Source organism: Nerophis lumbriciformis, linkage group LG18 (genome assembly GCF_033978685.3).
Source record: "Nerophis lumbriciformis linkage group LG18, RoL_Nlum_v2.1, whole genome shotgun sequence".
Taxonomy (NCBI): domain Eukaryota; kingdom Metazoa; phylum Chordata; class Actinopteri; order Syngnathiformes; family Syngnathidae; genus Nerophis; species Nerophis lumbriciformis.
Window position 1 is genome coordinate 45,229,799 of NC_084565.2, and position 26,894 is coordinate 45,256,692.

General features: G+C 42.1%; 1 protein-coding gene across 1 annotated transcript; it reads left to right on the plus strand.

Annotated features, from left to right (window-relative positions):
* Positions 1 to 134: 134 nt before the first annotated feature.
* thop1 (thimet oligopeptidase 1) lies at positions 135 to 24,949 on the plus strand. The gene is made up of 14 exons (XM_061978479.1): positions 135 to 265; positions 774 to 980; positions 4,706 to 4,854; positions 7,657 to 7,764; positions 7,840 to 7,942; positions 8,023 to 8,180; positions 8,244 to 8,379; positions 10,927 to 11,069; positions 13,094 to 13,317; positions 13,391 to 13,592; positions 17,489 to 17,675; positions 24,298 to 24,426; positions 24,489 to 24,625; positions 24,690 to 24,949. The coding sequence occupies exons 1-14, from the start codon at positions 253 to 255 to the stop codon at positions 24,849 to 24,851; spliced, it is 2,058 nt and encodes a 685-aa protein (XP_061834463.1). The 5' UTR covers positions 135 to 252; the 3' UTR covers positions 24,852 to 24,949.
* Positions 24,950 to 26,894: the final 1,945 nt, after the last annotated feature.

Here is a 26,894-nt window from a genome sequence, read left to right on the forward strand (position 1 = left end):
GTGTTACCATTTAGTGGTCAATTGTACGGAATATGTACTTCACTGTGCAATCTACTAATAAAAGTTTCAATCAATCAATCAAAGCGCTCTTTTTAATGTGTGACACATCCGTACCGTTGTTCAAGGTATTTCGGAGCCTTTCGACTTTTATTTTGAAATCCAAACCGGAACACCCAGGGCTGACGTTGTCTCGCCTCATGGCGCTTTGTGACACAAGCACGGAGAAGTGACTTCTGGAATCAGCTCGTCGACATGGGGCCGACAGGTCAGTGCAAAAGTAACATTGTTCCCCCCCCCCAAAAAAATCCCTAAAACTAAATGTGGCCTGTCAGCTTGACTTTCGTCTTTTTGTCTTCTTAAGGCCGCGCCAGTCTTTGAAAGTGTTAGCCGCTATGTAGCTAGCTGCCATGACGTTGTAGCTAGCTTGCATTTACAAAGACAAAGTTGCGTACAAAATATCTTTGAGATCAAGATAACTGATGGATATATATGTTATATATATCTAATTCAGCCTGTTAGGGAAATAGTGGATGATTTCCTAATATTACTCATTTAAATGTGTTTAACGGTTTATTTCAGTTATTTCTTCGATGGGTTTGTGTAAACAATAAACATGTTATAGTACAGGAAGCTTCAAATGGCAATCAGAAATGCACGTCAATGATATAATTCAACACATAGTCTTCTAGAGAATGCCAAGCATTGTTGTCATCAGGCGCTGGTCATGTGATCACTTGCAGGTGAAGTGATGGGTGTCATGTGATCACTTGCAGGTGAAGTGGTGATGGGTGGTCCAACCCTCGTGTGCTCCCAGAACCGCCTGCGGTGGGATCTGGGCGCAGAACAGATCCTCAAGAAGGCCGACGAGCTCATCGCCAGCACCGAGGATGCTTACGACCGCGTCGGCGCTCTGGCCTTGGACGCCGTCACCTTCGAGAACACGCTCAAGGTGCTCGCCGACGTGGAGGTGGAGTACACGGGTCAGTATTCGCCCGTCGCCGTGGCAACGCAGGATCAAGTCAAACTTGGGCACGTTTAATTTCAATAACAGTCGTCATGCTGGTGTTTGGTGTTGCGGCGTGCGTCCGGTAGTGATGGGTTGATGAGGCGTCATGAAGCGTTTCGACACATTGCAAAACTGTATTGATTAGGGCTGCAGCTAACGATTATTTTTCTATCGATTAATCTATTGATTATTTTTTTCGATTAATCGGTTAATCTATAGATTATTTTTTTCGATTAATCTATAGATTATTTTTTCCTTTTACCGATTTTTTTTTTTATTTAAAATGAAGAGGAAAAAATAAATGTAGGCCAGTTTTTTCAAAAGGCATGGCTTTTATTTACAAAAAAAAAAGTATGGCCACTCAGTCAACATTGACAACAACATGACAAAATATTCTGTAACAATGTAAACATTTAAAACTTTTAACATTTAACAAAATTAAAAGTAGCTTATTTGCTTTTTAATGTGCAAATATAAAAGTAAACATCCAGTGCAAATCTTAATATTCTGGAATAGTATAAGCATTTCAAAAGTAAAAGTATTGCTTATTTTGCTTTAAAATGTGCAAAAATAAAGATAAACATCCAATACAAAAAAGTGCAAAACGGAAATATTCTGTAACAAGTGTAAACATTTCAACAAAAGTAAAAGTATTGCTTATTTGCTAAAATGTGCAAAAATAAAGCTAAACATCCAATACAAAAAAGTGTACAGTGTAAACATTTCAACAAAAGTAAAAGTATTGCTTATTTTGCTTAATAACACAACAATGATAGTATGATTAAAGTGAAAGTTAATTGTTGGTTTGTACATAGTATATGTAACTGTTAATGTTGTAAAAGGTATTTGCACAACTAATTAACGTTAGCGTTTGTGACACGTCTTGTGCCGTGGGGTTCTTTCAGGACCGACAGACTGAACGCCAGACGGCTTTGCCAGGTTTACAATCTTTTAATTTTACACAAAGTCTTTTCTCTTCCAACTCTTTTCTCTTTCTTTCCTCGCTTTTCAGCTCCTCTTCCTCGCTCGCTCGTCGTCCCCTGTCTCTTGCGGCGTCGCTCCCGGCGCGCCCCGCCTCGCCGCTCGCTCGCCGCCGCCGCCTCTCCACAGCGTTAAAGAGGAGCGCGTCTTTGTAAACACTGAACAGGCACGCCAAACGCGCCTCTCAGAGCAAACGGTGCTTTAGTTTATGAATTTACAACGCAGATACAAATGACACATTCATGTTTTTGTGTAATAATGACAACGTATACGCACGCGGACGATTGACTTGTTGATGGTGATGGCAAGAACGCTGTCGGGGGTTTTCTTTTCAAATGTTCCTTCATAGCCGTTGTGCTGCTATGATAGGCCATTTCCGCTCGACACAGTGTGCATACAACAACATTATTAGGCCGTTTATTGAAATACTCCGACACTTTTGGCGTGCTTTTTTCCCCTCGCTCGCATCGTCTGCTTTGCGCTCCGCCATGACAGTAGTGTGACGTAAATATGCGACGCGCCGACGCACAAAAACGGCGTCGACGTATTTACGTAACCGATGACGTCGACGCGTCGTTTCAGCCTTAGTATTGATACTGTATTGATACTGTGTCACTAAATACTGACATCTGCTGGACATTAAAAATCCCTACAGGCAACCTATGGACCGACTCAACTGACACTGATTTGATGCCCTAGTACAGGGGTCACCAACCTTTTTGAAACCAAAAACTACTTCTTGGGTACTGATTAATGCCAAGGGCTACCAGTTTGATACACACTTAAATAAATAAATATATTGTCATTTGTAAGTTACACGTAAGTGTGAGTTAAACAAGAATAGCTAAATAAATAAATGTATATATATAAAAAAAATGGGTATTTCTGTCTGTCATTCCGTCGTACATTTTTTTTTCCTTTTACGGAAGGTTTTTTTGTAGAGAATAAATGATGAAAAAAACACTTAATTGAACGGTTTAAAAGAGGAGAAAACACGAAAAAAATTAAAATACAATTTTGAAACATAGTTTATCTTCAATTTCGACTCTTTAAAATTTAAAATTCAACCGACAAAAAGAAGAGAAAAACTAGCTAATTTGAATCTTTTTGAAAAAATTAAAAAAAGAATTTATGGAACATCATTAGTCATTTTTCCTGATTAAGATACATTTTAGAATTTTGATGACATGTTTTAAATTGGTTAAAATCCAATCTGCACTTTGTTAGAATATTTAACAAATTGGACCAAGCTATATTTCTAACAAAGACAAATCAGTATTTCTTCTAGATTTTCCAGAACAAAAATTTTAAAAGAAATTCAAAATACTTTGAAATAAGATTCAAATTTGATTCTACAGATTTTCTAGATTTGCCAGAATATTTTTTTTGAATTTTAATCATAGTAAGTTTGAAGAAATATTTCACAAATATTCTTCGTCGAAAAAACAGAAGCTAAAATATTTATTATTCTTTACAATAATAAAAAAAAAAAAATACTTGAACATTGATTTAAATTGTCAGGAAAGAAGAGGAAGAAATTTAAAAGGTAAAAAGGTATATTTGTTTAAAAATCATTTTTAAGGTTGTATTTTTTTCTCTAAAATTGTATTTCTAAAAGTAATAAGAAGCAATTAATTAATTTAAACAAGTGAAGACCCATCCATCCATCCATTTTCTACCGCTTATTCCAAGTGAAGACCAAGTCTTTAAAATATTTTCTTGGATTTTCAAATTCTATTTGAGTTTTGTCTCTTTTAGAATTAAAAATGTTGAGCAAAGCGAGACCAGCTTGCTAGTAAATAAATACAATTTAAAAAATAGAGGCAGCTCACTGGTAAGTGCTGCTCTTTGAGCTATTTTTAGAACAGGCCAGCGGGCGACTGATCTGGTCCTTACGGGCTACCTGGTGACCGCGGGCACCGCGTTGGTGACCCCTGCCCTAGTATATACAATAATATAAACCAAGTCATTGTATTTCATTTAGGATTATTTCATATCTTCATTTAAATAAAAATATATTTTTATCTTTTTTAGATACAGTCAATAAATAATGTGAACATGTATCATAACATGGAAATCTAATAGAACGTGTTGTGGATGATTGTGGACTGGGAATTTTTTTAATTTTATTTTTTTACACATTTTTATAAAAAATAAATAAAAGTTTTTCCTACGTATTACATTTTAGACGATTTCTCTTAGTTATTATTTCTCCGGCTGTAGAAAAGAGCCGCTCACAGGGCACAGAGGAGGCGTCCGTGCGACACAGTTCACGTATCGGTCACGTGACCAAAACAGCTCATGATCGGTCACGTGACTTTCTAAAAGCGGTACGCGCACCGACTCAGGGTTTCGCTCTATGAGCTCGACGCATGCGCCGATGCATCGGTGTTGCCGGACCCATCACTAGCGTCCGGATGGTTCCGTGCACCGTCCACACGAATGTAAAGAAAGGCCACACAAAGGCAAACAATGTGTAAGCGCAGTTGTTGAGCCAGGCAGGATCGCTGAGTTGGCGTTTGGCGCTGCGATGTAAAGCTCATCTTTATCAGCACTTTGTGCAGCCACCAACAATAACAAGCTTTTGACTCCATTTTTATTCTGCTGTATGAACACACTCATTTAAAACATTGACTAAAACACACACACATGGTATGAAATTGTTGGCATGATGCTAGAAATAAGTGTGTTTCTAACCCCGCTCCACTCATGTCCCAGTCCAGAGGAACGTGCTGGACTTCCCGCAGCACGTGTCTCCGAACAAGGAGGTGCGCACGGCCAGCACGGCGGCGGACAAGCAGCTGTCAGAGTTCGACGTGGAGATGAGCATGAGGGAAGACGTGTACCAGAGGATCGTGGCCCTGGAGGTGAGCCAGCGACTGTCCTGTCAGGCATCAACCTTACCCAAAAAGGAGCAGTCGCTAGGGACGGGTACCAAATCCGGTACTTTTTTGGCATCAACCGAATCCTGCGGGCAGAGATTCACGTAAAATCCAACAGTGTCTGTGTTGCACGTGACGTCACGCACGCTTTGAAATTCAGCACTTGGTGATCACTCCAGCAGTACTGAGAGCAGACTCAGCCAAACTACCTCTATGTCACGGGTGCCCAAAGTGCGGCTTGGGGGCCCATATTGGCCTGCAGCTGTTTTTTATTGACCTTCAACTAGGGATGTCCCGATCCAGGTTTTTGCACTTCCGATCCGATACCGATATTGTTTTTGCATTTCCGATCCGATACCGATACTGACCGATACTGGCCTATCCGAGCATGTATTAAAGTTTAAAGTTATTTAGCCTACTTAGTTGTCAGAATCATGTTGAAAAGGGTTTTAGTACTCTTGATAACAACTAGCCAGCTGAATTAGGGGAGTTTGAATAATACACAATGGTTGGTAACAAGAAACTGACCTGTTTATTCAAGGATAAACACAAAATAGACAAAATTATACATGACAAACAGAAATGGTATCATTGAACTAGGGCTGGGCGATATGGCCTTTTTTTAATATTGCCATATTTTAAGGCCATATTGCGATACACAATATATATGTGGATATTTTGCCTTAGCCTTGAATGAACACTTGATGCATATAATCACAGCAGTATGATGATTCTATGTGTTTTGATTGATTGATTGAGACTTTTATTAGTAGGTTGCACAGTGAAGTACATATTCCGTACAATTGACCACTAAATGGTAACACCCCAATAAGTTTTTACACTTGTTTAAGTCGGGGTCCACCTAAATTGATTTATGATACAGATATATACTATCAGATATATACTATCATCATAATACAGTCATCACACAAGATAATCACATTGAATTATTTACATTATTTATAATCCAGGGTGTGGAGGGGGGCGCCGGATGTAAGTGTCAAAAAGACAGCCAAAACAGTTTGATATGCGAGCACCTGCGCTAGCATCACAGCTAACGTTAACCATGCTGCTACCTCGCTCTCTGCTGGGAGAGGACGTATACGTATGTGACGTGTGACGTGACAGTATGTGACGTATGTCGTGACAGTATGTGATGTGTGTAAGAAGGTGCGTTTGCTGTCTGTGAGAGGGAGACACAGGAAAGTGTGAGAAGAGCCTGTCGTGTAATGCCAGCAGCTAAAAGCAACTGCGTGAGAATTGTGGATGTGTTGAAGGTGTGCTGGAAAATGCGGAACGGAAATTACGGAGCAGCAGAAAAGTGGAATGTATTATTTAAATCGGTGCGTTGGAAAACACGGACCGGAATTTTTTTTAAACTGGATCTGGATCGGCATTTTCCCATGCCTTGCCGATACGCAATTGTTGGCAAATATCGGCAGCCGATCCGATCCAAATATCGGATCGGGACATCCCTACCTTCAACAGGTTTTTAAAATAAAATGAACGTATCTTTTGGACTATAGGGCGCACTTAACATCCTTTCATTTTCTTAAAAATCGACAGTGCGCCTTATAACCCGGTGCGCCGAATGTATGGAATAATTCTGCTTGTGCTTACCGACCTCAAAGCAATTTTATTTGGTACATGGTGTAATGATAAGTGTGACCAGCAGTCTTACATAAGAGATACGTGTAAACTGCAAGATGACGCCAGTAAACGACACCAAAGCTTTAAATGTTCCATTGAGAATACAGAACATTACACAAAAATCTGTCAAAATGTTTCTAGTACGACTTCGGTAAGCTATGAAGCCGCACCGCTTGATGGATTGTCGGAGCATTAAACATACAAGTATTATTATGGTGTGTGTATAAGGACCGCAAAATGGCACCTATTAGCAGACATATTACCTGGCGTTTTGTTTCGCAATATCATGCAAAACCAACTTTTCTTACCTTCTGGTACCTGCTGATGTGTATTTGGGATCTGCATAAGTCCTGAAAATGTGCACGCATTCGCCATTGTAGTCCGTGTAAGCTTCTTTTTTTTCTCTACCTTCAACTAATCACACTTTTAAATTTGGATTAATCACAAGCAGCTCCCTCCATCAGTGTGTGAATGTGTGTGTGAATGTGGAAGTAGTGTCAAAGCGCTTTGAGTACCTTGAAGGTAGAAAAGCGCTATACAAGTACAACCCATTTATCATTTATAATTAGTAGTAATTTGAAATAACTTAAATAAATTAAAAAAAGACCCAATATTTGAACTAAAGTCTAATCTTATTGTTAGAATAGATTAGAACCTAAAATTGTGCAATTAATCTGCGTATGTACATGACTTATGCAATATTTTTGGTGATTAATTGCATGAGATAGCTTATTTTTGACAGCCCTAATTATTAGGTATTACACTAATCTCCTTTGTCACCTATAACACAAAGCTAATGTGGATTGTTTGTTCAGCTCGTATTAACGTACACTGGTTTGCTTTTAGCATTTTATTTGTACAAAATGTTTAAAGTAGCCTCCCACATCCTTTCATTTTTCTGAATGCAGCCCTAGCTGGAAAAACGTTAGACACCCCTGCTCTAGGTAATGTTGTCATTTTCAATGCCAACAAAATTCATATTTATTAGCACACACAGAAGTACCAAAAATGAGTACCGGTATGGATTCCCAGGTCCCGGGTATCTGCACTGTATCGTTTCAAATGTGAACGGTACCCATCCCAAGCAGTTACTAGTTACTAGTCCGCCAGTTTAAACCAGGACCTTTTTGTCCGCAGAAGAAGACTGAAACCAGCAGCCTGACTGCCGAGTCCAAGCGTTACATGGAGCGGCTCATCAAATTGGGCAAGAGAAATGGACTCCACCTGCCTAAAGAGACGCAAGAGGTGGACCATATTGGGCTTTTGTCTTGAAACCTCTTGTCGTCTTTGACTGAATGTGGTGTGTGTGTGTTGACCTAGGAGATTAAAAGCATCAAGAAGAAGCTGAGCAACCTGTGCATCGACTTCAACAAGAACTTGAACGAGGACACCACCAGTCTGTCCTTCAGCAGGGAGGAACTGGGTGAGAACCGGGTGGCTGGTTATAACTGCCACCTGGACTGATTCTCCTAAGGGCGTGTGTTGTTCCTTTGCTGGGTGCAGGCGGACTCCCGGAGGACTTCCTGAGCTCGCTGGAGAAAGATGGAGACAATCTGAAGCTGACTCTAAAGTATCCACACTACTTCCCCACCATGAAGAAATGCTTCGTCCCAGAAACCCGCAAGAAACTGGAGGAGGCCTTCAACTCGCGCTGCAGAGAGGTGAATTTCTCAACTCCTTCTTGACGCCACAGGACGTGACACGTGTTTCTGGTGTGTGTGCAGGAGAACTCTTTCATCCTGAAAGAGTTGGTGGAGCTTCGAGCCCGCAAGAGTTCTCTGCTTGGTTTCAGCACCCACGCCGACTTTGTGCTGGAGATGAACATGGCCAAGTCTGGCAAGCAGGTGGCCGCCTTCCTAGGTAAGGATCACGCCTCAAAAAAGGCTGGGCGATAGGGCGGAAAACTGTATCACGATATAAGTGTTTAATATCGGTCTATCGATCGCTTTTTATATCGAAAATAAGGATGAACAGAAAAGTATATTAAATGTAATCATTTTCATTTCAAATGTTACCTTCCTTTGATTATAATCCTTTCAGTTATCGAGGCAGAAACGAAAGGAATTGTCAACACAAGCTTGGAAAACAATCAATGTAAACAAAGGTCTAAAATCACATAGAACAATTAACAATGTCCTCTTAAAATGAAGGTGCAAAAATAATTGTTGAAAATAGTGCAACGTTTGAAACTGATACATATAGAAAGCTGAGAATAATTATTTTTTTGCAGGTTTAGTGCCAGGAAGTTAGGCCTGTGTAACATTTATTTGGTCTGTTATCCTTATTTAAGTATGGAAATGAATTGATGCTATGAAGTAATTATTATTTTAATATCATTGGACCAAATTACTATTATTTTTAAGTAGCGAATTTTTGTTATATTTTGTCATTTATTTTATTTATACAGTCCTGCACTTTAGTTCCTACTTGTTGCACCAACATACCTGCCAACTACTCCGGTTTTCCCGTAATTAGTACGGTTTTCATCAACCTATTTCGGGTTACGGTTGCAGTGATAAAAAATACGTTTTTTCATTAATTAAAAATTTTTTTTTTTTTTAAATGCGCGAGGCTATTTATAGCACCGCTGCCAAGCACGAGGCACCAGTTGCCATTGTTTCCAAACAAGCGAACGATCATGGAATCAGCCGGAGAAAAATCGCAAACGAGTCTTAAACCGAAAAGAAAACTGCAGTCATTCCGTGAAGAATATTCAAAAGCCTATCCGGGAATAATTATCCGTTCCAAAAAGGGTGAAAACTACGCGAATTGCACCTTGTGCAGACACGATTTTTCGATCGGACACGGAGGAATTAGCGATGTAAAAGACCACGTTGGGACAAAAAAACACAAGTCTAATGCCGTTGCTAGCGATACAAGTGGAAAACTTTCAACGTTTTTCGGATTTTAGCCACAAAAAGGTAATGACACCAATGTTATCTATTGGAATTGTTTAGTACTGTTATACTGTTAAAAGTGTTTATACTATTTATGCTTTCAAGTCCAAGTTGAAGAAATCGTGTTAAATGTTATATATTATAACTACCAAAATACAGAAGTATGTCCTTAATATTTTTGCAGTGCTATTTCTGTTGAAAAGTTCAAATGATTACATTAGAGATGTGATGTGCCACTTTTCAAGTGTCTGATGGCTTCAATTAATTTTCATTCATTTTTCATATTTTGAATTCTTTTGAAAGGCTTACAAAAAAACTACATTTGAATTGTAATTCCATGCTATTGACAGGACTATTAATTTTAATGAAGTTAGCTTACCATGTTTACAGTATGATAATTGTGATAGAAATGTGAATTTTAGGCACAGAATATTTTTTACAATTGAACAAGGCAGTAGATTATACAAGCTTGGACAGAAAGTTAATAATGACACCAATTTTTTTTTTTATGGAATTGTTTAGTACTGTTTTACCATTTGTTTACTGTAAAAAGTGTTTATACTTTCAATGAACAAATTGAAGTCTTGTGAAAGGTTGACAGGATAACTGGCATTAACTGTCAAAATAATTTCAAACTATTGAAGTTAGCTTACAGAATAAACATGTCAATCAACCCATATGATTTTTGCTGTAATATTTTTGTTTTGAAAAGTCACTGTGACTGATAGAAAAGTGATGGTTTTAGCAACATTTTAACCTGTCTGAATGCTAATAATCATTTTGCGTCGGGGGGCGAAGCCTGAACCCCCCACCAGGACTTTGTCCTGGACCTACCGGGGCCTGCGGCCCTTGGACCCTGGCTACTAGGTTTTTCTGACTTCAAAAGTTGGCAGGTATGCACCAAACAGGGAACGGACACGGATTGAAAAGAAAAGAAAGAGATTGTCCGTTTGAAAAAATCCCTAAAATACTTTGCCTTGCTGTCAAAGTGACTTTTCTTGTTTAGTGGGCAATCTGCAGCCCTCATTTTTACTTTCTCTTAACCCGCGGCTCATTAGCGCCGCCCTATTGGCTCCCTGGAGCTTTTTCAAAAATGTATGAAAATGGAAAAACATTGGAGAAAAAATAAATGTTTTCTTTCGATATGGTTTCTGTATGAGGACAAACATTGTTCATGTTTTCCAATGCTGTAAACATGTGCAGAATAAATATGAAACGTTAACATTTCTGTCAACAAAGATTTGCATCAGCCTGCGACACACGACTTGATAGTTGATATTGTTACCTGATCATTGATCACTTCCTTCGTTGCCAGAGCACGAGTGCCTTTTTTAATGCTCACAACCTTCAGTTTTTTCCGCCATAGAAGGAAAAAAAAATATTGAAGGCATTTTTAATTGATATTGATTACATGTCTATCGTGATATAAATGAATATTGTTTTATCTGTGTCGTCTGTCTTGAACCTGAATCCGGATGCTCACAAAGCTTTCTCATCTCATTCTTCTCAGAGGAACTGGCCCGTAAGCTTAAGTCTCTGGGTGAAGAAGAACGTGCTGTACTTCTCAAACTGAAGGAGGAAGAGTGCAAGAAGAGAGATCTTGCCTTCAGTGGAGACCTGCACGCCTGGGATACTCGCTACTTCATGACCCAGGTGAGACCTTTTGTGAACCATGGAGGGCAGGAATCACACTAGTCCGGCCTCTGAGTTCAGTTGAAAATGTCAGAGATACAGCTAATTCCTAAAAATACTACCTTGTTGCCTGGCATATTTATTTTTAGTCCCCCGGCCTACAAGAAGTTAGCAGCTAATTGTGTGTTTCCATACACGAGTGTGGCGCTGCCTCTAAGCTAATATATAATAATCACCTCCATTTAGGGTGATGGATGATATACGATACAATTGATATCAATTTGACACTAGCGTCATTACATTACGTTTGCACATACAAATATGCATGAAAACACTCCTACAGACATCACACATGGGACAGTTTAGTAAGTATAAACAGTTTTACTTATACTGTAAAACTTACAAACGTTGCTTGGAGTGATGAACAAAGAGTCCATGTATGGCTAGAAGACTGAACAAGACGGTTGAACAAAAAAAACACACTACCAATAAATGGAAGGACACTGCAGCACCTACAGTGAGCATATTTGTCCAAAAGATGGCGCCATACAAACACCCTATGAGTGTTTTTTCCTATTTAAATTTTTTAAATAATTTTTGTTATTGTTGTTAGCACAGAAAAATCCATAAATTAGCCACTCAATGGTATAAGCCGCATGGGTTCAAAGTTTAGGAAAAAAAGTAGCGGCTTATAGTCCAGAATTTACAGTAACGATACAAGTAGTATCGTATCAGAATCAGAATCAGAATCAGCTTTATTGTCATTACGCAAGGTAACGAGATTGAGGCCATTCCATACAGTGCGATGTGTGCATGCTAGAAAAACAATGTGCAAATATATAGAAATATAAAAAATGTAGAAGTGCAATGAATATGGTGTGAAATGAATATTTACATGAAAAAACAAAACAAAAACAGGGTGGTTGGTGGAATGGGTTATTGCACCGAAGAGAAGGCAGTTATGAGGGACAATGGGGCAGTCCGTTCAGGATGGTTATGGCCCTGGGGAAGAAGCTGTTCTTTAGCCTGTTTGTTTTGGTTTTAATGCACCTGTAGCGCTTCCCAGAGGGCAGCAGGTGGAACAGGTCAGAGCCAGGGTGGGTGCTGTCCTTGATGATGGCACTGGCTCTGTTGAGGCAGCGGGAGGTGTAGATGTCCGTCAGAGAGGGGAGAGGGCGGCCGATGATCTTCTGAGCCGTCTTGACCACTCTTTGCAGCCTCTCCCTGTCTGCTGCAGTGCAGCTGCCGTACCATACCGTAATACAGTAGGTCAGCAGGCTCTCGATGGACGAGCGGTAGAAGGTCAGCAGCAGGTCAGGCTTCAGGTTGTACTTCCCGAGGACTCTAAGGAAGTGTAGCCGCTGCTGAGCCTTCTTGATGATTGATGTGGTGTTGACTGTCCAGGAGAAGTCATTAGAGAATCAGTTCAATACCACAGTGGTTAGATCGATATTCTTTACTATCAAAAAACTTTTTTATTTTCATTTTGGTATTGTTAACAAATTCAGGAAATTCGTTGAGATAGGAGGATTTTATAGGTAAAAACCTAAAGATTAGCGCCAATAGTAGAAAATAATTTAAATATTTAATTGTTATTGTTACACCAACATCCTTTGTTTTTGTCTGATTTTAATTGTGATCAAAAATTCAATCTCTTGATTATTTTTGAAAATTTGAAGTATCAGCATTGGTATGATCAATAGCCACGTTTGTAGTATCGGCGAAAACAAATGTATGGCAAATAAACTGCATTTCTTTGAATGTTAAGTATCACAATCACTTGAAGACAAAGCTAAATGTGTTACGCACAGAGAAAGAAAATAAGGAACTAGTTTAAATATCGTATTGATATTGTTAATCTGTCGATAACACTCACCATAAATAAATAGAAAAAAATGACAGTTAATACATGAGATTGGCCTCGGACGATCCCACTCATGGATTATCGTAATCGGCACTAGATAACCCTGATGTATAGTCTTTGTGAGCTAGGTGGACGCAGATCTCAAGCATTGTTTTATCTCATTGCTGCTTCCTTCTTCCAGGTGGAGGAGACTCAGTACGCGGTGGACCAGAACCTTTTGAAGGAGTATTTTCCCATGGAGGTGGTGACTCAGGGACTGTTGGACATCTACCAGGAGCTGCTGGCTTTGACCTTTGAGCTGGTGGATGGCGCCCCCGTGTGGCACCCAGATGTGAAGCTCTACTCCGTGAAGGACCGCAGCTTTGGTCACGTGGTTGGCCAGTTCTACCTGGACCTCTACCCGAGGTGATAAACAAGATCTACCAGGCTCGGCTGGCACCAGAACTGGTCTTCTGAGTCTTTTGTTGTGTTCCCCCAGGGAGGGCAAGTATGGGCACGCCGCCTGTTTTGGCCTGCAGCCTGGCTGCTTGCTGCCAAACGGCGCTCGGCAGATGTCGGTGGCGGCCATGGTGGCCAACTTCAGTAAACCCACGGCCGACGCTCCGTCCTTGCTGCAGCACGACGAGGTGGAGACGTACTTCCACGAGTTTGGACACGTCATGCATCAGCTGTGTGCTGAGGTTAGCGTTTACGTTGTCACACTACATCTTAAAGCAATGGGGATGTAATGCTTAGTAACAACCACCAGAGGGTGACATTATATATACAGTGATCTCTGGTTTATGGCATTCAGTCATCATTGTATATCATTTTGGTTCCAACGATACATAGATGTAGCATACAGTCGTCTAGCTAGTTCCTTTTTATCGTAGCATCGAGAAAGTTCACCTTTTCTGGGGGATGGTACACAACTTCCTCTGGCGCTTAAGTTTGGTACCAGAAGATTTAGAAGGCACAGAACTTTTGGGAAACGTAGTAAATTATCTTATTTTATGGAAGTTACACCGCTGATGCAACAGTAGCTGAGCCAATCAGCTCGCAGGATACAGTCCGCTGGTTGGTGTTGCGTTTTGGACCTGTTGTTCCTCCCAGGGAATTCAAGTCACAAGTCGCTCCCAAGCTCTTTACGACACTTAAAGCTGAGTTGAAAAACCACCAGAGACAGAATAGGTATTTTGTAATATATTGGCAAAGCTTTGCAGATATATTTTTTGAGACCAGTCCAGCATAGAACATTCTATCGCGCCGCCAAAAATGGTCTGTCTTCCCGATCCAAAACCCTCTCTCCTACCCCCTCTCTATAGTCAAAATACATGCTAGTCAAAACACATTCCAAAGCATTCAAGGTTAACACACACAGTTTACTTGCAGAGAAACAGAAAGAGAATAAATGGAAAACACGAGCTGTTTTCAAATATGACTATGAAAGAAAATAAGTAACACTTAAATTCGGATATATGTAAATATCTGCCTCCGTCATTATCAACCAATAGTGTGCCGTGGGCAAAATAGCTTTTAGCGTAGCGGTGTAACAACTAATATATAACATACAGTTGCAGATTTCCTCCTTAATGTACCGTGTTTTCCGCACCATAAGGCGCCCTGGGTTATAAGCCGCGCCTTCAATGAACGGCATATTTCAAAACTTTGTCCACCTATAAGACGCCCCGTGTTATAAGCCGCATCTAACTGCGCTAAAGGAATGTAAACAAAACAGTCAGATAGGTCAGTCAAACTTTAATAATATATTAAAAACCAGCGTGATGTGGGCGCGCATGGAGTCGTATATCAACATGGACGGAGCTGCGTGAAAAAAGCCACCCGGCCTCTTCGCGTAAACTTCCCTTAACCACTCGCTCATCTTTTCTTCATCCATCCATCCCTTCGAGTTAGCTTTTATGATGACGCCGGCTGGAAAGGTCTCTTTTGGCAAGGTCTTCCTTTTGAATATCACCATGGGTGGAAGTTTCTGGCCATTAGCATGGCAAGCTAGAACCACAGTGAAGGATGACTTCTCATTCCCTGTGGTGCGAATATTCACCGTACGTGCTCCCGTTGTATCCACAGTGCGGTTCACAGGAATATCAAAAGTCAGTGGAACCTCGTCCATGTTGATAATGTTCTCTGGCCGGATCTTTTTTTCAGCTATCTTGTTTTTACAATATGCACGGAAAGTAGCCAGCTTTTCTTGAAAGTCTTTAGGCAGTTGCTGTGAAATAGTAGTCCGTGTGCGGATGGAGAGATTGCGTCTTTTCATGAACCGGAAACCTGTCGCTTAGTAGGAGCCATTTTGTGGTCTTTACAGATGTAAACACACAAAGGAAATGAAACGTAATATCCGCGCGCTTCTTCTTCTTCTTCTTCTACGCGGGCGGGTGGTTGCTTACAGTAGAAGAAGAAGCGCTTCCTGTTCTATGGGGGCGGGTGCTTACCTTGGCGGTTGCTTGCGTAGAAGAAGAAGCACTTCCTCTTCTACGGGGAAAAAAGATGGCGGCTGTTTACCGTAGTTGCGAGACCGAAACTTTATGAAAATGAATCGTAATATTAATCCATATATAAAGCGCACCGGGTTATAAGCCGCACTGTCAGCTTTTGAGTAAATTTGTGGTTTTTAGGTGCGCCTTGTAGTGCGGAAAATACGGTAACTAAACATGGTGCAGTGCCACAGCAAAATCAGAGCCACTACAGCTTGAAAATAAGTTGTTGTTTTTTTTATGAGAAACCATATTAAAGTAATAAAAAGTATTGTAGCCTCCAGAAGAAGTCACACAAAGTCCAAAGCCATTTTTAACCTTTATTGCCAATCTAATAACAACTGGCCCAATTCCAACAGGTTTTCCTTGTGCACATGCTTTTTGTGTCCGTGCTTCCCCATACAAACAACACTTCCTCATGGCGTGGTGAGAGCAGCCGTGCCAGAAACTTGAGGGTTGCAGGTTCGCTCCTCGCCTCTTGCCATCCAAATCACTGCTGTTGTGTCCTTGGGCAGGACACTTTACCCTCGCCCCCAATGCCGCTCACACTGGTGAATGGACGATGAATGATAGGTGGTGGTCAGAGGCGCAAACTGGCAGCCACGTTTCCGTCAGTCTACCACAGGTCAGCTGTGGCTACAAATGTAGCTTACCACCAATGATGGCTTCTCACTTCTCTGTGAAGCACTTTGACTGTCTAGAAAAGCCATTATTATTATTATTATTCTCCGCCAATCTGAAAACAGTGCTGCTGAAAAGGGATATTTGGACGAAGTAAACAAGGCGCACGCAAATGTCTGAAGTGTAGTCAGCATGTCTGTACTTTGATATATACCGGCATACAACCATCTACAAAATGTGGCAGCTTTTAAAGAGAGATGGACTTCAGAGTTTCTAAACATGAGTACAGTCTATAATAGAAAAAGATGCCAGATTTGTTGCTAAAGAAAAAAATCATTAAAACTGCTCTAGGCACTTGAAAACATCTCAACAGCGTACGTTTTACAATAAGCAGCAACATTTAAAACAATATGTGTTCATCCCAATGAATAAAACAGGTTAGTTTTTGAATGTATGTATGGATTCTTTTTTTGCCTTTTTAAAGAAAATCTTATGATTGCAAATCACACGACGACGTCATGGTGTCCACGCCCCTGACCACGGCCCCACTGCCACAGGTATTTTGGCTATTGAGGGCAAACCCTGAGTAGGGCTGGGCAAGTATATGACCGTGATTGATTTCAGGTTGATCACGATGATCAGCTGTTTCCATACAATAACTCCATCAAACACGGCGGAAATGTCTGTTAGGACAGTGGTCCCCAACCACCGGGCCGTGGATTGATTGGTACCGGGCCGCACAAGAAATAAAAAATAAATAAAAAATATATATATTTTTTTTTTTATTAAATCAACATAAAAAACACAAGATACACTTGCAATTAGTGCACCAACCCAAAAAACCTCCCTCCCCCATTTACACTCATTCACACAAAAGGGTTGTTTCTTTCTGGTTCCTACATTATATATCAATACAGTCTGCAGGGATACAGTCCGTAAGCACACATGATTGTATTTCTTTATGACAAAAAATCAAAAAACATCTCCTCCCCCCGGATCCGTGGGACAAACTTTCAAGCGTCGACCGGTCCGCAGCTACAAAAAGGTTGGGGACCACTGTGTTAGAAGATACCACAGGAGTGATGCAACAGTACTTTCCTGCACAAGTGTGTTTGTGTGTGTGAGGCTTAGATAATATTTAATCAGCATTATGCCTCTTCCAAGTTGGAAAGGGAACCCAGAAGAACAAAATAGAGAAATATGGCTAACAGAAAAACAACATTTAGAAGGAGCAGGGACTTCACTGACAGTCTTTAGTCTCACTTTGTGGTGCGTGCGGTAATCCTGCCCTCAATGCAGACTTGCAGGCAGGCAGGCACAGAATGTCTTTGTGACTGAACTATTGATCCCTAGAGGGAGAACAAACTAAAGGGTAATTTATTGATAATGTTTTATTTTTTAATCTAGATATTTTTGTAACTCGTGAGTTTTCTTTAGTACATGTTATAAGTAGTAGCAGCTCATAAGTCATTTGACTGCAGGCCGACTACGCTATGTTCAGCGGGACTCACGTGGAGCGGGACTTTGTTGAGGCTCCGTCCCAGATGTTGGAGAACTGGGTGTGGGAGAAGGAGCCTCTGCAGAGGATGTCCCGCCACTACAAGACAGGAGGCGCCATTCCCGACGAGCTGCTCGACAAACTCATCAAGTCCCGCTTGGCCAACACGGGTGGGTGCCAGACAGGAAGTGGAATGCAAACCATGTGACTTTTGGGGGTTTGCAATTTTTTCCTGTCATTTTGCCCATTCTGTTTTTCACCTGTTTTTGTTTGTAGACCTTACTGGTCCTGATGAGTCACACCTAAGACTGATCAGGCAATTAGGCCTTCTTAGGGTCATATAGATTTTATTGTTTCCATTTAAAACAGTTCTTGTAGTCTACATCGATTTAGTTTTACAGACCATCTTAAAGCCGCTTCCTGACTGTCTCTTCAGATAGGTCTGTTTTGTAGGAGAATTCCACCTGAAAAGCTCCAAATCCTGAAAAGCTCCAAAAATTGGTGACCTCAGTTCCCAAACGTTTACTGAGTGTTGTTAAAAGGAAATCAGAATCAGAAGTACTTTATTAATCCCCGAGGGGAAATTAAGATTTTCAGTACAATCTAGGGCTGCAGCTAACGATTATTTTTCTATCGATTAATCTATAGATTATTTTTTTTCGATTAATCGGTTAATCTATGGATTATTTTTTTCGATTAATCTATAGATTATTTTTCCTTTTACCGATTATTTTTTTATTTAAAATGAAGAGGAAAAAATAAATGTAGGCCAGTTTTTTCAAAAGGCATGGCTTTTATTTACAAAAAAAAAGGTATGGCCACTCAGTCAACATTGACAACAACATGACAAAATATTCTGTAACAATGTAAACATTTAAAACTTTTAACATTTAACAAAATTAAAAGTATCTTATTTGCTTTTTAATGTGCAAATATAAAAGTAAACATCCAGTGCAAATCTTAATATTCTGCAATAGTATAAGCATTTCAAAAGTAAAAGTATTGCTTATTTTGCTTTAAAATGTGCAAAAATAAAGCTAAACATCCAATACAAAAAAGTGTACAGTGTAAACATTTCAACAAAAGTAAAAGTATTGCTTATTTTGCTTAATAACACAACAATGATAGTATGATTAAAGTGAAAGTTAATTGTTGGTTTGTACATAGTATATGTAACTGTTAATGTTGTAAAAGGTATTTGCACAACTAATTAACGTTAGCGTTTGTGACACGTCTTGTGCCGTGGGGTTCTTTCAGGACCGACAGACTGAAGGCCAGACGGCTTTGCCAGGTTTACAATCTTTTAATTTTACACAAAGTCTTTTCTCTTTCTTTCTTCGCTTTTCAGCTCCTCTTCCTTGCCCGCTCGTCGTCCTCTGTCTCTGGCTCTCCTCTATGGCGTCACATTAGTGCCAAAAATCCGAGCACATAAAAACTGTTATCGCGCGCTAATTATCCACTTCGTGCGCACGCGCGACACCATTTTGCGCGCGCGTGGTGCCTTTTGCGCGCGCGCGATGCCTTTTGCGCGCGCGCTGTGCCTTTTTGCGCGCGCGCGACGCCTTTCTGCGCGCTCTCTGTGTACTCCTGGCATCTCTCCTCGCGCTGTCATGTTTCTTTTTGGCACTTTGGGGGCGGGTATGCTTAGACGGCCCCTCCTTTCTGATTGGCTGTGAGCATTTTTCATATGACCAATCATTCTCCAGTGTAGCAACGTTGTAGCCATCTTACTTCAGACATCTAGCCTCAATCATTACATTGATGTCAATGGTACATGTACTAATTAAATTACCATAACTTGCTCGATTTTCGACCAATTTACAAACGGTTTGCCTTGTTACAAATCTTATTACATGTAGATATGACATAGGATGCTGTACCTGTTGAAATTACCTCTTTCGCTTTTAAAAAAAAATGACTTAATTGTGCAACATAGTTGTGTAGGGTCAGTGTTAGTCAGTTCTCTGATTATTTTAAACTTTTTCAGAATACATTATTAAAAGCTATTACAACATTAACATTTTAAAAACAAAATTCAAAGATTATTTCATTAATTTTATGGCTGAATCAAAAGAAATTCCATAAATTAGAAAACAAATGTTCAAGAAGAAGTGAAAATATAAAATAATGTTATTGCTGGTGGACCAGTTCTGGCTGAAAGATGTGATTATGGTGTTTGTTGTCTTATTATTTATTTGGGTCACAGTTTGTATTACCCTGTATTGTGTTTATGTGGTATGAAATAACCTTCATCAGCGCGCGACATTTTTTTATCCATTTCTTCCTCCGTAAATCTTGATACATATTGACGATGACCCGCCCTGCTATACTTCTGATTGGCTCTGAGCATTTTTCAGCGTTTTTCGCCTGACCAATCAGAAAGGAGGGGCCGTCTAAGCATACCCGCCCCCAAAGTGCCAAAAAGAAACATGACAGCGCGAGGAGAGATGCCAGGAGTACACAGAGAGCGCGCAGAAAGGCACCACGCACGCACGAAGTGGAGAATCAGCGCGCGATAACAGTTTTTATGCGCTCGGATTTTTGGCACTAATGTGACGCCATACTCCTCCTCTCTCGCTCCACGTCAGCTTCACTTTGGCTCCTTCCAGTCTCTCTTCCCTCTCTCTCTGCTGCTCCGCTTTTCTTTAGCGAGAGGAGATTGGATGATCGTGCCCAGGTGCGCGGATCGCGCACCTGGGCACGATTGCAGCGTCGCTCCCGGCGCGCCCCGCCTCGCCGCTCGCACGCCGGCCCCGCCTCTCCACAGCGTTAAAGAGGAGCGCGTATTTTTAAACACTGAACAGGCACGCCAAACGCGCCTCTCAGAGCGAAACAGTGTTTTAGTTTATGAATTTACAACGCAGATACAAATGACACATCCATGTTTTTGTGTAATGATGACAACGTATACTCACGCGGACGATTGACTAGTTGATGGTGATGGCAAGAACGCTGTCGGGTGTTTTCTTTTCAAATGTTCGTTCATAGCCGTTGTGCTGCTATGATAGGCCATTTCCGCTCGACACAGTGTGCATACAACAACATTATTAGGCCGTTTATTGAAATACTCCCACACTTTTGACGACTTTTGGCGTGCTTTTTTCTCCTCGCTCGCATCGTCTGCTTTGCGCTCCGCCATGACAGTAGTGTGACGTAAATATGCGACGCGTCGACGCACAAAAACGACGTTGACGTATTTACGTAACCGATGACGTCGACTACGTCGACGCGTCGTTTCAGCCTTAGTACAATCCCATTCAAAAGCAGACAAACATTACAGGAGACAGAACAGGATCGCTGACGGGTCTGCCAACTTCCTCCGCCCCTTACGATAAAGGTGAGAAACAGGTAAACGCTAGGGGGGGTGAGAGAAAAAAATCAGTCTAAGCCTGGGCCCCTGGAGAAGGGGTCCAGACTGAGGCCAAGGAAGAAGAAAAACTCATAGCCATAGGGTAACATCAAAGAACACAAATGACTTTAAAGACATTAAAAGAGGAGAGCAGATGCAACCAGCTGCCACTCTAGCAGTGCCACTTCTACACACAGCCACAAATGACATTGCGCACACACCATTGCACCATGCATAAACAAGCAACCAAACAAAAACATTATTTCAACACTGTGGTGGCCTCTGCAGCGTTCCACACCATTGTCTGCTGGGGTGGGGGGAGCATGGTCAGAGACAGGAGCAGACCCAACAAAGCAACCAAAAGAGCCGACTCCACCCTCGGCTGCCCACAATGTGTCCGATACCTGCTCATTCAGCCAAGACACTGTGAAGCTGGTCCAGCTCTGAAGCCCTGTCTCTTCATCCACATCTCATCCAGTATCTTCATCCACATCTCCTTCAGTCTCTCCAAACTCTGCAGTCCTGTCTCTTCATCCACATCTCCTCCAGTCTCTCCAAACTCTGCAGCCCTGTCTCTTCATCCACATCTCATCCAGTATCTTCATCCACATCTCCTTCAGTCTCTCCAAACTCTGCAGTCCTGTCTCTTCATCCACATCTCCTCCTGTCTCTTCATCCACATCTCCTCCTGTCTCTTCATCCACATCTCCTCCTGTCTCTTCATCCACATCTCCTCCTGTCTCTTCATCCACATCTCCTCCTGTCTCTTCATCCACATCTCCTCCAGTCTCTTCATCCACATCTCCTCCAGTCTCTTCATCCACATCTCCTCCTGTCTCTTCATCCACATCTCCTCCTGTCTCTTCATCCACATCTCCTCCTGTCTCTTCATCCACATCTCCTCCTGTCTCTTCATCCACATCTCCTCCTGTCTCTTCATCCACATCTCCTCCAGGCTCTTCATCCACATCTCCTCCAGTCTCTTCATCCACATCTCCTCCTGTCTCTTCATCCACATCTCCTCCTGTCTCTTCATCCACATCTCCTCCTGTCTCTTCATCCACATCTCCTCCTGTCTCTTCATCCACATCTCATCCAGTATCTTCATCCACATCTCCTTCAGTCTCTCCAAACTCTGCAGTCCTGTCTCTTCATCTTCATCTCCTCCTGTCCCTTCATCCACATCTCCTCCAGTCTCTCCAAACTCTGCAGCCCTGTCTCTTCATCCACATCTCCTCCAGTCTCTCCAAACTCTGCAGTCCTGTCTCTTCATCCACATCTCCTCCTGTCTCTTCATCCACATCTCCTCCTGTCCCTTCATCCACATCTCCTCCAGTCTCTCCAAACTCTGCAGTCCTGTCTCTTCATCCACATCTCCTCCTGTCTCTTCATCCACATCTCCTCCTGTCTCTTCATCCACATCTCCTCCTGTCTCTTCATCCACATCTCCTCCTGTCTCTTCATCCACATCTCCTCCTGTCTCTTCATCCACATCTCCTCCTGTCTCTTCATCCACATCTCCTCCTGTCTCTTCATCCACATCTCCTCCTGTCTCTTCATCCACATCTCCTCCTGTCTCTTCATCCACATCTCCTCCTGTCTCTTCATCCACATCTCCTCCAGTCTCTTCATCCACATCTCCTCCTGTCTCTTCATCCACATCTCCTCCTGTCTCTTCATCCACATCTCCTCCTGTCTCTTCATCCACATCTCCTCCTGTCTCTTCATCCACATCTCATCCAGTATCTTCATCCACATCTCCTTCAGTCTCTCCAAACTCTGCAGTCCTGTCTCTTCATCTTCATCTCCTCCTGTCCCTTCATCCACATCTCCAGTCTCCAAACTCTGCAGCCCTGTCTCTTCATCCACATCTCCTCCAGTCTCTCCAAACTCTGCAGTCCTGTCTCTTCATCCACATCTCCTCCTGTCCCTTCATCCACATCTCCTCCAGTCTCTCCAAACTCTGCAGCCCTGTCTCTTCATCCACATCTCCAGTCTCTCCAAACTCTGCAGCCCTGTCTCTTCATCCACATCTCCTCCAGTCTCTCCAAACTCTGCAGCCCTGTCTCTTCATCCACATCTCCTCCTGTCCCTTCATCCACATCTCCTCCTGTCCCTTCATCCACATCTCCTCCAGTCTCTCCAAACTCTGCAGCCCTGTCTCTTCATCCACATCTCCTCCTGTCTCTCCAAACTCTGCAGTCCTGTCTCTTCATCCACATCTCCTCCTGTCTCTTCATCCACATCTCCTCCTGTCTCTTCATCCACATCTCATCCTGTCTCTTCATCCACATCTCATCCTGTCTCTTCATCCACATCTCATCCTGTCTCTTCATCCACATCTCATCCTGTCTATTCATCCACATCTCCTCCAGTCTCTCCAAACTCTGCAGTCCTGTCTCTTCATCCACATCTCCTCCTGTCTCTTCATCCACATCTCATCCTGTCTCTTCATCCACATCTCATCCTGTCTCTTCATCCACATCTCATCCTGTCTCTTCATCCACATCTCCTCCAGTCCCTCCAAACTCTGCAGTCCTGTCTCTTCATCCACATCTCCTCCTGTCTCCATCCACATCTCCTCCTGTCTCTTCATCCACATCTCATCCTGTCTCTTCATCCACATCTCATCCTGTCTCTTCATCCACATCTCATCCTGTTCTTCATCCACATCTCATCCTGTCTCTTCATCCACATCTCCTCCTGTCTCTTCATCCACATCTCCAGTCTCTCCAAACGGACTCTGGTGTGGCAGAGACCCAGCAGAAGTTGACAAAAAAGCACGGCAGAAGTCATGAAAGTGCCACCTCTTGTCACAGTCCCAAAGAGTCTTGAACCAAAAGGCAAAAAAACAACAAGAGGGAAACACCAGGAACACAAAAGGATGACACAGAGCTCCTGCCACCAGCAGCCACTATAGTGGTGCCATATTGGGGGTTGGGGGGGGCATGTAACAGTGGTAACAATGCCCCTGGGACAACTTTTTTGCAATGTGTTGCTGTCATTAAATTCTAAGTTCATGATTATTTGCAAAAAAAAATGAACATGAAATATTTTGTCTTTGCAGTCTATTCAATTGAATATAAGTTGAAAAGGATTTGTTGTATTCTCTTTTTATTTACTCTTTACACAACGTGACAACTTCACTGCTTTTGTATATTTAGCGGTCTAACTACTTCTAGCTCCTTCGTCTAGGTCTTGTTTCTAGTTTTTGTTTGCAATTTTTTGCTTTTTATATTTGACTACAGCTTTTTTTTTTTTTGCCTATGTTGTACTTTTTTTCCTCCAAGCCTAATGCTTCAAATTCTATTACTTTTTGCCAATTTGCCTCGTCTGCTGCTGTCACATTTTTTTACAAGCAATCTTGGGTTCCTGCCTCACGGACTTAACAGAGGTGGTCTTTGGTAGAGCCAACGCTGACATGAACTGTTGCATGTGTGCAGGTCTCTTCAACCTGAGGCAGATCGTTCTGGCTAAAGTGGACCAGGCTCTTCACACCAGAACCGGCCTGGACCCGGCAGAGGAGTACGCACGTCTCTGCCAGGAAGTCCTGGGAATTCCTGCTTCACCAGGTGAGACGCTTCTGTTAGCAGATGTAGCGACCCAGTGGTCACGTGAGCGTGTGCGTCTTCAGAGACCAACATGCCGGCGACATTCGGCCACTTGGCGGGCGGTTACGACGCTCAGTACTACGGCTACCTGTGGAGCGAGGTCTTCTCCATGGACATGTTCTACGCTCGCTTCAAGCAGGAGGGAATCATGAATCCCAAGGTGAGCGCATCTACTGTCCTCTCTTTGGAAGTCCAAGCTTAAAAAGGGCGTGTCCCGCCCGCAGGTGGGCATGGACTACAGGAAATGCATCCTGCGGCCCGGCGGCTCCGTGGACGCGTCAGCCATGTTGAAGAAGTTCCTCGGGCGCGAGCCGAGACAAGAAGCCTTCTTGCTGAGTAAAGGACTGACAGTGGACCTGGAGGCCGGCACGCCGTGTCCCTGCTGACCAAACCTGTCCTTATGCCCCTCCCCCTTTGGGGTTTACACAACTTAGGACTGGGGAAACATTGGTGACATGGAAGGAAATAAAATGAACTGAAAGCACTTCTTGTGTGTTTGTTTTCTCGCACAACCTCCTTCGTCATCTAACCCGCAACTGCAGTTTGTTTCCTTGCTGTGATGCGGCCAAGTGTCATCCTCTACTTCAGTGGACGTGATGAAAGGTGGTCCAGTGGGAGTGAAGACTTGACAAAAACAGCCGGAGGGGAGCCTGCAGGGTGACGCTTCCACTTACTGGTAAAGTCCAACAATACATTTGTTGATGCTTTTCCTGTGTGTGTGTGTGTGTGTGTGTGTGTGTGTGTGTGTGGATGATGATGTCAGCATTTTGGAGCTCCCTGGCTTTGCCATGGCCTTGTTATTGTCATGTATGAGATGGCGGCCATGTTGCCAGTGTAATTAGCGCCTTGGGTCCCCCCCTCGCACCTGCTAACTCTCAGGTGACTTCCACACTCAGCAGGCAACCTTAAAGCCTTCATACTGTTGCACTTGACATCTGCACAGCCTAGCTTAGCACAAGGCAGCTAGCAGTAAAGCAGCCAGTCACATACCTGCTTATGTCGGCTATTGTGACCCCTGTTTGTTTTGTTTTGTTCACCTCAGCTAACATGCTAACCGTTGTACTTGCAGGCTCACGTGTCCAGGGACGAGTGCTTGTCTCCGGGGACGTCTCTGCAGGGAGACTTAAGATGCTCACGCACCCGCCGCAGGAGCACAAGACAAGAAGCGAGACCAGAGGCATCAGGACACCATGGCAGCGTCGGCGGGCGCTGATGGAGACGTGCAGGACATCCTGAGAGGACATTGGACTCCCAGCATGAAGACCAGCAACATGATCCGTGTGTTCATCAGCTCCACCTCCACAGGTCAGAAAATGTCTCTTTACACACACGGTAGATGATCATCGTGATGCATTTCTTGTGAGACTTGCTTTTTCTTTGACTTTTTTGCTGTAATTATCAAAAGAGAATGTGGGTCCTGGCTGCTGAGTATGTGACAATGTTATTACTAAGGTCAGATGTGTTTTATGAGAAGAGACTCGCCTCCCACACGCATGCAATTGTCCTCATAGGTCTTTTTACACGGTTTGACCCTGGAACAGATGATTTCTCTTTAGTTCAGGGGTGTCCAAACTTTTTCCACTGAGGGCGTCGCAATGAAAAATTAAGACATTCATCAATTTCAAAACTAATACAAAATATAGATTTTTTTTTTATATTACCTTTAGGGCCCCCTCAAGTTTGGTCCTGGGGACCCGGAAGGGTCTTAGTCATAAGAATGTCAAAAATAAGTCATATCATATTTTCTTTTAACGCTTAAACCTCGAGATCAACTTCAGATCTGTCGATAACATTTTCTTACATTTTTTAAAAATGTTTTAAAAAAAAAAAGGAAGTGAGAACTTGAATAAATCTAGATTTAGAACCGTGATAATGGCAAGAAGTGTTAGTTTATGGAACAAACTTGACAATGTCAATCTCTTTCTGTATTAAAAACAAAGTAAAATCATGATGATGAAAAGATATGACTGTGTAGAATTATTGGTTTAATTGTTGAAAATATGGCTTTGTAACTTTAAATTCAATCAATTGTTGTACTTGTGCAAATCGGGGGAAGATACAAGTTTTTACCTTCTTCCTGCTCCTTTTCATTCATCTTTTACTTCAATGTTATGTTGATTATTTGTATTTTATTCCTCTGTTTGATGTTTTATGAATGAAATAAATAATTGAACTGAACTGAGCCTTCTGTAAGTGGATAATCCAAGACAACATTGATTTTGATTCGTTATTATATTTTGAGCAATAATAAGTTTTAAATTGAAAAAGCATCTCTGTGTTATTAGTGTCGATATTGCCACTTTTTCCTGTTACATTTCAACTGTTTGCTCTTTTATGCCACTTTTTCTTTGTGTTTTGGAATAGTATTTTTATATGAAGTCAGCTGCGGGCCACCCTTGGTTTACCCTTGCAGTCTGTGACTTGCAGAC

What these genes read in the sequence shown, in the direction of transcription:
- thop1 (XM_061978479.1), top strand. An exon ending in CTCGCTACTTCATGACCCAG is followed by an intron (nt 11,070 to 13,093) that starts GTGAGACCTTTT and finishes TCCTTCTTCCAG; the next exon opens with GTGGAGGAGACTCAGTACGC. An exon ending in AGGGAATCATGAATCCCAAG is followed by an intron (nt 24,626 to 24,689) that starts GTGAGCGCATCT and finishes TCCCGCCCGCAG; the next exon opens with GTGGGCATGGACTACAGGAA.